The 15664-nt window shown below is 40.9% G+C and overlaps 1 protein-coding gene across 6 annotated transcripts in view; it reads right to left on the bottom strand.

Annotated features, from left to right (window-relative positions):
* Positions 1-459: 459 nt before the first annotated feature.
* DICER1 (dicer 1, ribonuclease III) overlaps positions 460-15664 on the bottom strand; it is a 72628-nt gene continuing 57423 nt past the window's right edge. For 5 of the 6 annotated variants that reach the window (XM_038545642.1, XM_038545644.1, XM_038545643.1 and 2 more), the window contains 6 exons: positions 14431-14586; positions 10417-11305; positions 8205-8473; positions 5519-5681; positions 5353-5428; positions 4832-4997 (listed from right to left, as the gene is read on the bottom strand). In XM_038545642.1, the coding sequence (XP_038401570.1) occupies positions 4832-4997; positions 5353-5428; positions 5519-5681; positions 8205-8473; positions 10417-11305; positions 14431-14586 (1719 nt within the window). Of the gene's footprint in view, positions 4998-5352; positions 5429-5518; positions 5682-8204; positions 8474-10416; positions 11306-14430; positions 14587-15664 lie in introns of all 6 variants that reach the window. The other variant, XM_038545647.1, reaches the window with a different exon arrangement.

Raw genomic sequence — 15664 nt, forward strand, 5'->3', positions numbered from 1 at the left:
ATTAGTCCTTAGTTTACTAAGTTACAAAAAAAGACTGGGTCAAATCTTGAAAAACAGAATTCTGGCTTAACCAACGATATTAGGAGTATGTCCTAAAAACCTGGAAGCTGAACATTCTGTCTACTTGATTTTAGAATAACCAAATTCACTTAAGGAATGTGTCAAATGTATTTGTGTATAATCCAGGACCTGGAATGCATCAGTCAATGTGGCAGGTTTTCGGAAAAACACGCTGGTATTACTGAAACCTTGAAAAGAAAAAAGGCAACTGCTACTATACAACTCTGCCAGCAAATGGGAAGCAGAGCTCGGTGAGCAAAATTTTTATCATATTAAAATAGATATTTTCATATGACCATGAAGTTAAAAAACTTTACAGATCATGTGTGCTACAACCATTTAAGTATCATCACCCACATGAACAGAACCAAAATAAGAAAAAGATAGGAGGACACAACATGAACAGACCATGACTTTATTGGAGCTTGACTCTGCTACAATTATTACAAAACAAACAACTAAAGGTAATTGGGGCCTATAAGGTGCAGGCTGCGTGTTCCCGCAGCACGATTACGTATGAACGCGTTACAGTATGTTCCTTAGAACAGCTGCAGCATGTGATGGTGAATAGGTTACTTTCAATCAAATTGGGTTAGTTTTTTCTTGATTTTAGTCATTTTCCTTCACTCTATTTACAGCAGAAAAGCCAGAAAGTTTACTTGCTGTTCACCTTTGCGTTTTTGCTAAGTAACCTGCTGATGCAGTGAATTCTGAGTGCATCTGTAAGATTTAAATTGTCTGTGGTTGATGTCCAAATAAAAATGGACCAGGAAGGAAAAAAAGAAAAAAAGCAATGAATGACTGAAATATATTTACAAGTTAGCTTTGAAAGACCATTTTCACTGCTGGTGGAAAACAGCAATGTGAGTCTCCATGGATGTTCCCGCAAGATCACTCCTGGCGGCTCCGACAATGGGTAAAATCGCTTTCATATTCTTGGTCGTAAACATATCTTAAAAACTTCTCGTGTACAAGATAAAATAAGGAAATTTATTTGGAAATAATTAAATTAAAAGTAATCAGTGGTTGAAAAAAATAGACCTATTGAAATGCGATTAAACTGCCCATATAGGTATAGACCGCAGGGTACACAAGCTGGGCAAGGGCTCTAACAGAATCTTGGATGTGGTTTCAATAGAGATATCCAGGTCTCAGCTTGGTGGCTTAGATCCTGTGGGAAAGGATTAAAGACCCTAACAGAGGAAGATGGAGAGTGCCCTGCATTGTGGTAGGGCTGGGGGGCAGGCAGCCCCGCACTCCAGTATCCATCTGACCCAGAAAGACCTGGCAGGGTGTGGTGCTGGGTGAAGGGCCGAACTGATGAGCCGCAGAGCAGCCTCAGGCCTCCGGCTATTTAGGGAGGGTAGTCTGAATCTTTCTGAGGGCAAGCTATTAGGAAGAACAGTATAATATATTAGTATTTTAAGAGATCATTACAGGAGTGTTAGAGGTCATTCTAAATTTAATTACTTCACATGACATAAAAGAAAGAGGGAAAAAAAAGTAACATTTTTTTTTAAAACATAATTAAGAGTTCGGTTAACAAATCGTTGTCATACTTTCACAAACAGTAAAAATGCCACAGACAAAAATGACCTATTTAAGTTGTGCAAGTATATGACACATTGCAGGCATTATAATTATCTTTTTCAAATCCGGTAAATCAAAACAGCAGCGAGGCCAAACCACATTTTTTCCTCTCCATTAAGCATATTTTCCTTGAAATGAGGTAAAGCATGGTACCAAGTGCAATGCTTATCTGTGCTACACGAACAGAACAGAAGGGGAACAAAGCTATTACACAACGCAGCATAGTTAGGACTATTGAAAGTATATTATAAGAGAAATTAAAAATCTTTACAACGAAGGTTCATGCCGACTAACCTCCACACAATCATCATAAAGGAACTTCGTAGTTGCTTCAAGACACACTTCCCCAGTCCCTCACACACGTGCCTGCAGCACCACACACCTCCCACTAGCAGGGCTTCCATATTACATTCGGTCTCACGTTGCAATCACAGGAACAAAAGGATGACACACACAGGGACAGGAAGGGGGGGCCACATAGAGTGATTTTCTTCCTCAGTTAATGGATGCGAAACATTTCAACAAGCTAAACTGGGGGAACTTTACAGCATTAAAAATCAGCAGCACTAAAGCGTTCATAACCATCTTGTATGTCTCACTCAGAGTTTTTATTTTTTAACTTAGTAACCAGGGGATCACAGAATGCGTCCAAGTGTGAGTCACAATTTAAAATTAGCTATCTTTCTCCAACAACAAAAAAAATGAAATCGCTAAAGTTTGCTGTTGATAAAATGTTTTGAATGGTAGCAGGAAATTTGAACCCCTGAGAATGTATGACCTAATCATATCCAAGTCTGAACTTTTTCATATTAACAAAAAAATATTCTTCTTAAGGTTACAAAATATATTGAGGCATTTTTCTCCCAACGGGAATGGTAACTGTGAAACAATCTGGTTTTGGTGCCAGGAGGCAAGAGGATCCCTTAACGCTGGGATTAGTGCATTCGACACAATGCAAAGCCCTAAGCTCCTGGCATCAGGTAGTTTATAAATTAAGAAGAGATCTGCGATCTAACTTTATCACAAATCACCCTCACAAGTAAAATTCACATCCAGCCTTACTTGTTAATTATACACGTTTACAGTTAATATAATTCAAGAATTGCTTGGCTTTAACTTGCTAGGAGATCTTACGCTGAGGTTTTTGAAAAAAAAAAAAAAAAAAAAAAAATCTAAGGTTTCCAATCAGAAACAAGTATTTTAAAAATGAGTCTACCCAAATTAATTTGCTCAAAAACTCTTTTAATAATTTAGATTGCAATTTAAATTTAAGACTGGAGACAACAAATAACGTTGGAGAAGCTTAACATCCCCTTCACTCAGGTCTCCTTAGAAAAAGCAGCGGACAGCTCTCTCCATGCACACATGCAGAGGTGTTTCTCTGGGGGTGAGTGGTGCAGATAAAGCAAGAAGTACAGTATTCCACTGTAATGTAAAACAAAAAATGCAGCATTATATGAAGCATCAAGTAAAGAACGATGTGCTGGAAAACATTAGACACCTCTGCTCAGCTTTCTTCGACTTCAAGCATAATTAATGGGGCAAATTGCAGCAAACCTCTACTGGTGTGTTGGTGGGAGCGCAAGACCGACCCACAGCTTTTAAAAAGGTAAATTAAGAGGTATTATAGTTACAGTGCAAAAAAAAAAAATTAAAATTTCAAGCATAATACATAAAACATAGCACCAAACAGGAGGGAAATGCATGCAAAAGAAAAGAAGAACTGAGGTATTTAAGTGAAGAGTGCCTACAAGTCTAATTAAAGAAACTTCGGCAAATGCCTAAAAATGTCTTTTTTTTCTTTTCCAAAGATGGAAATCATGAGCTTGTTTTCCTAAATTAATGACCTAAATCACAGATGTATCAAAATTACGGCAGTTTATCGCAAACGTTACACTCCCATGGCATTAACAGCACAGCTTTGGTAGGTGAAGAATGCACACGACACTGGGACAAGTATAGTAAGACATTTAAGTGAGAAGACTAAGGGTAAAGGTGCTCTGTTTTGCTTCTTTAAATAAGTAACCAGTCAATTATAAAATCTGCAGCATATTTTAGGTGTGATATGTCTAGAGTTTATCTTGTTAGAGCAACAGCCTCCAGGGCAAAACTGTTTGCCACAAACAATTTCCATCAGTGGAACTACCTAGCAGGAGGTTTTTAGTAAAATCAGGTATTTAACCAGAGATTATTTTTATTATGGTGCTTAAAAAAACCCATAGACTACATATATAATATTCTGGTTTTCAAAATGCCTTCAGGACACGTATGACAGAAACTCTAATATAATCCTGTAATAAGTTAAGTCACAACTACACTAGTGAGTTGCAAACATCACGCTGTCTCAACATCTCAATGCATAATAAAATGAAGGGAATGTAAAACAGTTTGTTCCAAAAAGATCAGAAATTAAAGAACGTCCATGAGGGTTTCACTTTTAAGGCAAGAACCTTTTGTATGTAGGACTATGTGGCATGAGAAAACGAAAATTTGATTCACCAACATGCCAGCCAATGTTCATTAAAAACCTGTCCCTAAAAAAAAAACAAAAAACAAAAACAACAAACAAAAAAAACCCACCTGTCCCTTACTATATTAAGTGCAATGACGACCGGGAGACAACATCTTACATGACAGAATGTAGAAAGAAAAGACAGCACAGGCATTTTCTCCCCCGGCCAACCGCACCATTCTCCTGGGCGCACCCGCCAAGGCCAGACAGGTGCCAGCGCCCACGAAGAAGAGGGGAGGGCGCTCGCAGAACCTAGGGGCTGTCTCAGCTGTAAGCTCCTTGGCCTCCTGGCGCTATGCAAAGCTGACGGAAATTAAACTAAAAAAACAAAACCCCAAAACAAAAAATAACTGTCAATCATTATTTGAACACTTGCTAAATGTCATCATTAAAGCACTCTTGTGATTTTAAACAAAGCAGAAGTGAGGAAAGAAGACAAGATTGTGTTTGCGCAAAAAACTAAAACTACAATTAGTTCCAAAATTTTTATACATATGTTAAATGTTTTATTCTGTAATCTATCTCGTTATCAAACAAACTTTAAATTTTGCCTTCGATTCATTCCGCTCACTGTGGACTTTAAATCATCCTTCTCAATTTAAATAGTTTTCCCCCTTAATTCTGCTTTATGTTTTTTTGTTTTGTTTTGTTTTGTTTTAAAAAGGGGTTTCAGCTGTTGGGAACCTGAGGTTGATTGGCTTTGAGGCTGCGTAGGGCTCTTCTTGCTGCTGCAGACTTGGCGATCCTGTAGCTCCGGCCGACGCCTTTAAATTTCCCCTTCCCTACCACTTCCACCGTGACTCTGACCTTGCCGTCATACGTCCTCTCAGCCGGGCTGTAAAAAAAGCCAAACAGCTGGAATCAGAAGTCAGAACTATTTATTATTATTGTCAATCAGCACTGGGCACGCGCTCTGAGGTGGAGGGCCCGGGTATGAGCTGACGGCACACAAAGGAAACGTGCATTACACGGTGGCGCGGACGCCAGCAGACCGGGCTGAGTTTTCCTCTTTAACCCAGCATTACTTTATAAAAGCGAAAGGAAAAGTCAATCAGACTATAAACGGAGAGTACATAGTGCATGCCCCAGTATAAATACTTCTCCGTATCATTAGTTGATGGCATCTTTGACAACTCTTCCAACTCTTGTTTTTAAGTAACTTAATTTTTTCCATGCACAGTTTTGCTTACCTAAATTTGGCAGTTTCTGGTTCCATTTCAAGCAATTCTCGCACAGGGGAACGGGGCACGTTTGCAGAAAATTTTTCTGTAATCAAAATGAAAGAGCAATGTGAATAATATCCTTATAGTTGTTTTTAATTATGATTTTGTTTCTTTCAAAGGGAGCACACAGTACCTATCAGCGGCCGCATCATAGGATAGTACACCTGCCAAACCATCTCCAGTGACATCCCACTATCCATGTAAATGGCACCAGCAAGCGACTCAAAAATGTCCCCCATGGCCTTTGGAACTTCAATGTCCTCTTCTTTCTCTTCATCCTCCTCAGACCTCCTAAGCTATTTACACAGAGAAAAGTGATTTGTAAGGAACAAGGCCATCTTAAAAGGCATTCCACAGCAGTATGTATCTTTTCTTGGATAGGACTTTTATTATACCTTTAACAAGGGTAACAATACCAACCATTTATAGCAACCACCTAGTACATTGTAGTAAGTTCTTTGCAAACATCTTATCTAGAAAAAAATTTTTTTTCCAACTTCTCAAGGGATAAAAAAACTCTTCCCAATTTAGTATGATTCTATTCTCAGTGAAGGGAAAAAAGAGTACTTCTAAATGAAAACAGAAACAACACAAAATTAGAAATAGTTAATAAATGTATTAAGCAAAGTTCAAATTCACTCGTAATCAAAGAACTGTATCTTTAAACAGTTCTACCCCCTAGCGGCTCCGCAGGCATTAGGCTGAATACTAACTAGTACAGCAGTGACAAGGGTGTACAAACTGCTTCGGCAAGTATAAACTGTCACTTTATGACTGAGAAATTCTACTAGAAGATAGATTCCACTGAGTTCCCTTTTTATTAAACCCCTTAATACGCATTCACTATTAAGAGAGGACTGATACACAGTATTCAAATTAATGTAATAAAAAACTTAGGTATGTTATCAAATGTCTTTTTAAAATTTCCTAACTCGTTGATGCAGTAATCCCATCCCTAGGAATTTATCTTAAGGAAGTATTGGATATAGTCACCACACCCATGTTTACTAAAAACCCGAAATAAAAAGAACTTAAATATCTAGCCACAAAGGACTGTTTAAATATGTTTCATTATAGCCATAAACTGACTAGTGAGCAGCCACTGAAAGTCATAATGCCAATGGATACACGGAAAATGGTCCTCAAAATATGAAGTGAAAAGAACAGGTTATGTATACTATGCATAATATAATTCCATCTTATGTTTTAGGTATGCTTATGTTTATATACATTAGCAAAAAAAAAAATCACAGAATGTTCATTTGGTTATTTCTAAGGTAGTATATTTGCATAACTTTAGTATTTCTTTTTGCTTATTTGTATTTTCTAAAATACTATTTACTTGTGAAAGAAAGAAAAAAGAAAGAGAAGGGGGCACTTGTTTTTTGTTTTTTTTGTTTTTTTTAATTTCTAAATGGATTGTTTAGCCACACAGAACTCTATATAAACCACTTATAATGCTGGCAGCTGAGAAAAAAAGACATTGGTCATACATCACAGTTTTGAGGTAGAAAGGAATTTTAAAACTTATCGAATTTAATTCTCTCCTTTCATGGATGAAGAAACTGAGGCCCAGAGAAGTGGAGAGACTTGCTTAAGATCCGACAGTAAGTTAGAAAAGCCAGACCACTGACATTTCCAATCAGTTTTTGTAACTTCTAATACCTATGTTTACACAAAGGAAAAGAATGAACAAAAATGAACAGAGTCACCATGTCCCACTGCCATCAAAAGAGAACTTAAAACTAATTTTAGCTAATTCCTCAAATTCTTAGCTTAAACATTTCTAAAGAATGAGACGAGAAATAATCCTAAGTACACGAGATGGTTCTCATTCCTAGTCCCACTGGTAGCTGTGCTCCACCTCGGACCATTAACCTTGGAGGAGTACACACGGGGCAGAGTGGGTTCTCCCTCAGCACAGGTTCTGCATTGTTTACAGGGTAGGACACTTCGCCTTGAGGCTATACTTCAAATCTCTCTCACAGCAAGTCAAGGAAATGCACTAGTCTCCAGCCACAGTTTGGTGTGATCATAAAAAGGGAAGGTATAAAAGTAACCAGAGCAATTAAAACAGCCACTAGAATTATGAATAAATTCCGACTCCTAGTAAGAAATCTCCAAAAGTAAGGAAAACAAAGGGATCGGAATGGGGAGAAGCGGACCTGGGAGTGCTCTCCTGGGTACACAGGTATGCAGACGGATGGCAGCGAAGCATCAGAGGAGAGTGGAAAGATCTAAGTGAAATTCTTGCTACAACACTTCCAAATAGCTCACAAACACATTAAAATTAGCTCCATCACCAAAGAACCTTTGGCTGAACTTACAACAGAAGCCTCTCAAATTCCAATGGTTAAGATTTTAGAAGGTGGGTTTTTAAAAGAGATTTTCCTATTTTCAAGTCGAAGCAGACCATACATTTGTGAGGCTTACCTGAGACAGTACCAGCGAATGTTTTCTGCCCCATTTTAACAGAAAGAAAGGCAGAACAAACAGCAAGGAGCCCTCACCAAGGTTCCAGCACCGCTGGGGGCAGGGGCAGGGGCAGGGGGAGGCTGAGCTGCTTTGGCTGCCGATCAGGTGGCGGGAGCAGAAGAGAACCGAGCTGACGGCCCCTGGTCCCTCCTCTGCCCTGGAAGGGCACATGCACCATCGCACCATCCCACCATCCTGGGGCAGTCAGGTTTAGACCCAGAGAGGGCAGCCATCCCTCGGTGGTCCCTCCCCCATCCCGAAGGCCGGAGCCCCCTGGGGCAGGTGACCCCCCTGGGCCAGCTCCTGCCAGCAGAGCAGTGACCATGCACTCCAGCAGCACTAACCTCGGAGTCCATGCCCTGCATCTCATTCTTCTCCAGCTGGAACTGCACGAAGTCATCAATGACATGGAAGAGCTCAGGGGAGACAGCTTTGAAGTACTTGTGGTAGTCGTACTTGACCGCCAGCGACGCGAAGATGGTGTTGTTGACCAGTGCGGACCGCAGGTCGGTCAGGACGCCCGGGGAGTGCTGCCGCGGGTCTTCGTAAAGGTGCTTGGTTATGAGGTAGTCCAAGATCGCATCTCCCAGGAACTCCAGGCGCTGGTAACAATCTGTGGGCGGCCCAGAGCGCAGGCGTCAGCTCACACAAAATGGTAACCCACGGTGTGCCTTGCCCAGGCCCACCCTGAGAATGTTGGTGGGCTATGTTTTCGTGAATATTCTTCAGTGACAAACCATGTGACGTGTCACACTAACTACAGCCTCTGGAAATTAGGTTTGATTGGCAAATTAAGCATATTTCTTATCTATAAGTTAGACTCATAAAAGCCTTTGGTGGCCCAAAGGCTACTGCTCCTACAGACAAGACACTGGCTTGGGGGGGCTCATCAGGATGGGCCCCCTCCCTTGAGCACACTGCTGGCCAAGCAGATAGTGGGTGCCGCCGAAGCCACAGCCTCACTCACATGCTGGCGGTGGGGGCCAGACGCTGTGTGTGCACCCCACACTCAGCCCTCAAACACCCCATGCACCCCGTGCTCTGGCCCTGCGCACCCATGAACCCCCACACACCCATGTACCCTGCGCTCTGGCCCTGCGCACCCACGCACCCCCACATACCGGCCTGTATACCCCATGCACTCTGCACTCTGGCCCCACACACCCGGTGCTCTGGCCCTGCACACCCACGCACTCCCCACACACCGGCCTTGTGTACCCCATGCACCCTGTGCTCTGCCCCTCACTCTGCTCCTGCACACCCCATACACCCAGCATTCTGGCCCCATGCTCTGCCCCCACACGGCCCACCCTCTGCTTTCCTACACTTCCATGCACCCTGCGCTCTGGCCCCGCGCACCACTCCCACACTCTGCTGTGGCCTCTACGTGCCGCCTTACCCCCACTTGGGAGTGAGCGCTCCAGCAGCTATGCCTCATCACCCCAGGTCACAGCTGCCACCTGGGATGCCCAGTCAGTAATAGAAAACCCTCTTCTCCACCTGAGAACAGAATCTGACACAAACAAGGGCCTGACAAAGGAGAGCTGGGGCCGTGCACAAAGGCCTGAGCCGGCATGGGTGGGCTGCCCACCCTGGCCAGCACCCATCTCCTCACCGTGCCGAGCAGAGCCCACTCAGGCCAGGAGGCTGGGGCAGGCACAGATGAAGTGGTGCGTCCGGGGCACCCAGAAGTCCGAGGCAGAGGCCTCACGCCGCAGAGGCAGGAGGAACCATGCATAGCGGCTGCTCCACAAAGAGAAACAGCGCTCCGTTCCGCCAGTCCTCCCAGTCCAGAGCCAGATCAGTTTTCACTTTTTGGTTTTATCCTCTTCTGATCATCTTTTCTCATACAAAATTTATGCTCAGCTTTGGTATTCTAGATTCAAGCACTTCTTACTGATAGAGATAAAACTACACAGCCTTTTCACAAGCTGAAGCTGACTGCAGTTCCAGGCGCCTCATCTCCCTTCTCATCTAATGGACTGGCCGCCTGCCACACAACAGAAGAGGAAAACCTGGAGGGTGATGCCAAGTGAAAGATGGCAGCAGAATCAGAGGAAGCACGCTGAACCTTCCCCCAAAGAAGTTTCTTTTAACCCACTCATCTTTAGATTAACAAAGACCTTAAGAAAGGGGTCTTAGGGAAGAACAATAAAAGCTGTGGAAACACACCCAGGATATACAAATAAATCAAGAATCATAAATACCACTACACAGGCATCAGGAAGACACTAGGGAGGACACCAATGGGAAAAACACAACAAAATACGAAGGTCCAAATTTCTCCAGCTGTGCAGCGTGTGAAATGACATCTCTTGAGAGTAGTGGGTGGCCATGCTGCCAGCTATTGAGGGTAAGGAGCGGTGTGTGCTCCCAGAGAGAAGAGGGAAATAAAGCCACCTTCATTTTTCCTTTGCTCCCTCCCTCCACCATGCATTTTAAGCACCAAGTCTGTACATGCACAGGTCGCTTTTTTTTTTTTTAACAAGACAAAATAATGCAGTTAACACGAGGTCACAGTTTCAGAGCAATGGAGTTTGGTCTGGGGCTCCTTACCAGTAATAGTATTGTAGTGGTAGGAGGCATGGGTAAAAGCCTGTAGAAGATAAGCCTTATTCTTGAATCTGTAGTTGATTTTCTTTTCAAAATTCTCAAAACCCGATATAAGGTGATTCAGTGTTTTATCTGCGTCCGGATGATCAAACATACACCTCGGTGGAATCTTCAAACAGCCATACTCCAAGTCTTTCAACACAGAGGGACGTAAACTGGCCACAGAGGCAGCAGCGCGGCCCCCTGAAAGGTTCTTTTGTTGGCTGCTGAAATTCTCCCTAGGAGGGCACATGGTCTTTTCCCGATCGGTCCTTTTCATGACCGGGAGCACCTTGAGCCCCAGTGAGCAGAGGAAGAGCTGAGCAGCCCTCTCGCCGCAGCTGGTTAAATAGCAGCCCAGCAGGGCTTCCACGCAGTCGGCTATGCTTTTGTCCGCAATACACTGCTCAGTGTGCAAGTCGTAAGAAATGGACTGTTTCCCCGTGTCAACACCACAGTTTTCTTCTGATGGATTCCAGAACCCCACCACAAAGTCATCCTCTTCCACAGCTTTGCTAGGATCCAGATAGCACATGGCATCCCAAGAGCTATAGTCAAAATCCTCAAAATCTGATGAAAATGGCATACTACCTAAGGAGGATTTTTTGGGCATTTTCCATTCGTATGCAGAATCAGTGGTTGAAAAAGGAGAGAGAGAAATTTTCTTTACAAAAGCTCCTGATCCCATTAACATGTTATCTATAAATTTGATATGTTCCTGATCATACTCCAGGAAATCATCTTCATAATCGGCGTCCTCCTTCGGAGCCCTCCACATTAGATCCTCCTCCTCCTCGTCGTCCTCCTCAAAGTCCTCGTCCAGCTTGCCATTAGCCAACATGCAGTCTTTTGTCTGAAACGAGGAGGAATGGGGAAGGAGGGGAGAGACATAGCTGCTGTTTTTAAAAGGGTTTGAAACTCAATAAAAGCAAGGGTTATGGATAATTTCAAATGACAACCACAAATACTAAAAGGCAACTTTAAAATCACGGCCATTTGTTTTCAATTAACATAAAATAAGTTATTTAATCATATAAACAAAGTAAAACATGTTCTTTGAATGTTCATTTTCTAAGTTATAAAATGACCTTTATCCAGTATGAAGCTTTAAGTCAGGGATTTTGAACATGGGTATAAAGTTAAAATTAATGTCCATGAGGCAAAACTTCAGCTAAGAAGTCTTACTCCAGCAGACACACAATAAAAGCACTCACATGCCGATCACAGAGGTCTATTTTGCTGACAAAGTTTTAAAATGTTTCAAAAAGATTTTCAAATTAATAAAATTAAATTCCAGATGCAGAAAAAGCATTATCTGTGCAATAAAGAGTATAAATATGAAAAAAAGATAAATTACTTTAGAAATCTGTAGAATATTAAATATAGGCAAGAGGGTTTCACACAAAAGGTTTTCTCCCCATTTCCATTTCAAATTCAAGTACATTTGCTATAATGTAAAACTAGATTGCCTGCTTGAAAACTAAAAGTGATCACTGAACTAAGCTATGAATCTGGGAAATTATGCTTTCCCCTCCACTGTGCTACAGTAATCAGAGGAACAGATTATAGCATAAATGACAAAAATAGAAGAAAATTTAGACTAACATGAAACACAACAATCCAATTTCTGTCAGAAGATCTTTGCTAATTCCAATTTCTTTGGCAAAAGCTTATTTGTGAATGACAACCTTAATAATGGGCTAGGATTCAGTAATGATGTAACTTTTTTGCAATGCTAAAAGATGCCAAATTTCAATAGTGCAAGAAATAAAAAAAAAAAAAAAAAAGTCAAAGTAAAAAAAGACTTTACTTTGTGGGAGAAAAGGCAAGAGAGTGTGCTTCAATTCTGGTAGTGACAGCTTTCCAGAGATTTCCTGACACAAAAAGTCTTCAAACTTGGTCAGGCATTTTTTAAATATTGCAAATATTTCATTTTAAGCCAGACTCAAAAGGGATAGAGTATTTGTTTGAAGGTAAAGAGCAGTGAATCAAGCCATGTATCTACAACTATGTACCTTTATGGGCTGGTTTGGAGTTTTTTATGAAAAAAAGTTTGTAAAACTTTCCCAAGAACGTGGAAGAGTATGAAGAGAACCTGTAGTGGCAGATCTCTAGGAACCATTTCCTGTTAAAAATCCTGTACTTTCCCAAGGTAACATGAGATGTTTTGGACTACTGTTTGGTCCTTAACATAAAAAAGGCAAATTATAATTAAAAAAAATTAGAGTGAATAATTCTTTAATTAGAAAAATCCTTATGTATCTTTAGTTTTAGTAAGATGCTGCCATAGTCTAAGATTGACAGTACACACACACACACACACACACACACACACACACACACACAATCCCAGGAGAGTAGGTTCTCTCACTAATAAGCTATGTGATCTTGGACAGAGTTCTTTAATGTCTCTGGGTTTCAGTTTCTCTATCTGCAAAATAGCGGGATGCTACTTCATTAAATGGTTTCTGAGAATGCTTCAAGCTCCTAAAAAAACCACCCGCATAAAATGCTTCTCTCCTACTGTTCAAGTCAACCTGAGTCATTAGCCACTTCGGCATTCGTATGCAAAGGTTTCTCTTAAACCTGTTTGCTGAGGAGTGAGGCAGGCAGAACAGGAAAGCGAGCACACTCTTTCCTATATCATTCATCATTCAAGGCCTTATTTCAACTAAGTATAAACTACTGAGTGAAAATATGAATGTGTTTTCAATGTTTTACCAAAACCAAAGTGCCAGGTCATCTGAAATGTTAAGGAAAACACGAAATTTGTTTCATTTTTTTTTTTTTAATCAAAGGGACTTGTCAATGTCACTTTCATGTCAATTTTTTACAAAGCCAATTATATTATGAAACTTCAAGGCAGAATAATTATTACCAAGATGTTTTTCATAGCTTTGCAATATTTTCTCTGAAGTCCTCCAAATCTACACATTTTCCCCCAAGCTTATACCTATTTCTAAGTTATTTAACAAATGTATTTTTCTGCATTAAAATATTCTCTTAATGCTTTTCTGGAGAAGTTCAATTTCTGGAGAAGTTCAATTTCTTTAAACATCAAACGCTGCATGAGTTAAAAATGTACTCCATAAAGGGGTAAAAATCAAAAATCAGGTCGGAGAGCAGTGGACCTGGGGAAAACTTGAGACCAAGAATTAATTAGCACAGGCATATCAGAAAGAGGACACAAAAGCCTGTCTACTTAGAAAGGATACTCTGTGAAAGAAACCCTAGCCTCACTGTTGGCCTGAGGTAAAAATTAGTAACAACGATGCAGTCTCTAATGCAAAATCAACGGCCGCAAAATGAAAGCGGCCACAAGATCGCCTTCGGCTTTGGCAGAGGCACCAGTGCTTTCCAGCGGCCCACCTCTGGGTGGACGGCTTTTCCAGCTCTGAGGCCCTCCGAGGTGCCCTCTGGTGGCCTTCAAGACAAGACAAAACGAAGCAGCTGCATCTAATATTTGGCCCTTAAGCCACTGGCAAGATTTAAACTATTTCCAGAAAACTACAATCTTTATGATTTTTTTTTAAGGTCATCAGAGAAGACCTAGTCCTAACTGAGAAAACCCTGACCTGCAGAGCAAGGCTTTACTGAAATTATTTCACAGACTGAAGATCACAAGTCATTACTGAAGAGTCATCTTACTGAACAGAGCGCTAAGGATAGATGACAGATTCTTACACATAACAGTGAAATGAAATGTTAAGGGAGTTTTGCTTTTTTTCTTGTTTTGAGTCACAGCATCATATATATTTATGCTCCTGAAAAAAAAAAAAAAAGGAGACAGAATCCTCTCCCCGTCAAAATAACAGTTTCTAAAATTCAATGAAGAGACGGTCTATTTAAAGGAATTAATTCACTATACCAAATACCTACTCTACTATAAATACACCATGGAAAGGAAACACAAAAGTTAATAGCACAAAATTCTCCAGTTCACCAAGAAATAAATGCTTCCAGTTACCAAAAACTTACCATTTCATCTTTTTCCCATTTATCTGCGTTACTTTTGTCTTGGTTTACTACATAACCAGGAGGAAGCCAATTCACAGGGGGATCAAATATTGATACCACCATGCGGCTGGGCAGTCCCTTCTTTTTTCCAAGCCGATACAGATTACAGTTGCTGACCTTTAGCAGAAAAAATTTTAAGATGCTTATCTGCATATGATCACTGCTGGAATTCATACCAGGCAAATAAACATATTTTTAGCTCAATGCTCTTCATATTATTGTATCTGATCATCAATTTATTCACGACAGCAAATATTATATTCCCATATATTCTACATCCTTCAGTGTAGATGAGAATTTCTGATTTTAAATGCAGATTAGAAAAAACTGATATGCAAATTCCTTACAAAGTCAGAACAAATAGTTCATACAATTTCAAACATTTGGAAATACAACCTAATGATATTAAATGCAAACTGCCAACTGGGACTATCAGAATAGAAAAAAATCCACATAAAAAGTCTAAGATGTCACAATATTTTCAAAGACATAAACGGGAGGGAATGCCACAACTCTGGCTATAAAGTGGAAGTTGGCACTGAACAGAGCTAAAATAATTTCATACTCCTAGAATCTAAGCCACAAACATAACTTTAATTACAATTATTTTCTCAAATATCATTCCTTTGTTTTGGATGGCATTTCAAGATATTTTTATTCAACCATTTTAAAACAGAGCAAAAGGTAATATTACTCACAACAATAAAATAGCTTCATTGTTTACCCTCTGGTGTGTTTTTCCTATGGACTCCATGTCCTCCCTAACTTATTCAAACTGTAACATTTTTATCCAGAGATGTCTAGTGAAAACCTGGAAATGAGGATCTAGAACTGTCAATCTCATTTTCATTTTCTACAAATGGGGTTCCTTTTTATGCAAATACTTCATAAGCCCCTTTTCCAGGGGAGCTCAACACCACTGAACAGGCACCTGCCACGGGAGAAACACCTGGTCGGGTGCCCCTGAAAGAACAGAGTCCACGAGACTGAGGAGCAGTCCCTGCAGACGACCCAACTGGGAGGGACAGGCATCTACCCGTGGCACCACATGCAGCATGCTATCGGAACAGCTCTGGTAAATGCCAGCATCCCTGTGCCTATATGGGATCACAGTGTCACAGAAGGCAACGAGAGGATGAAGATGGCAATCATGTTCAAAGTTAGATGGAATCGTGGGCAGGAAGGAACAGGAAGC

This window comes from Canis lupus, chromosome 8, assembly GCF_011100685.1.
Source record: "Canis lupus familiaris isolate Mischka breed German Shepherd chromosome 8, alternate assembly UU_Cfam_GSD_1.0, whole genome shotgun sequence".
NCBI lineage: Eukaryota > Metazoa > Chordata > Mammalia > Carnivora > Canidae > Canis > Canis lupus.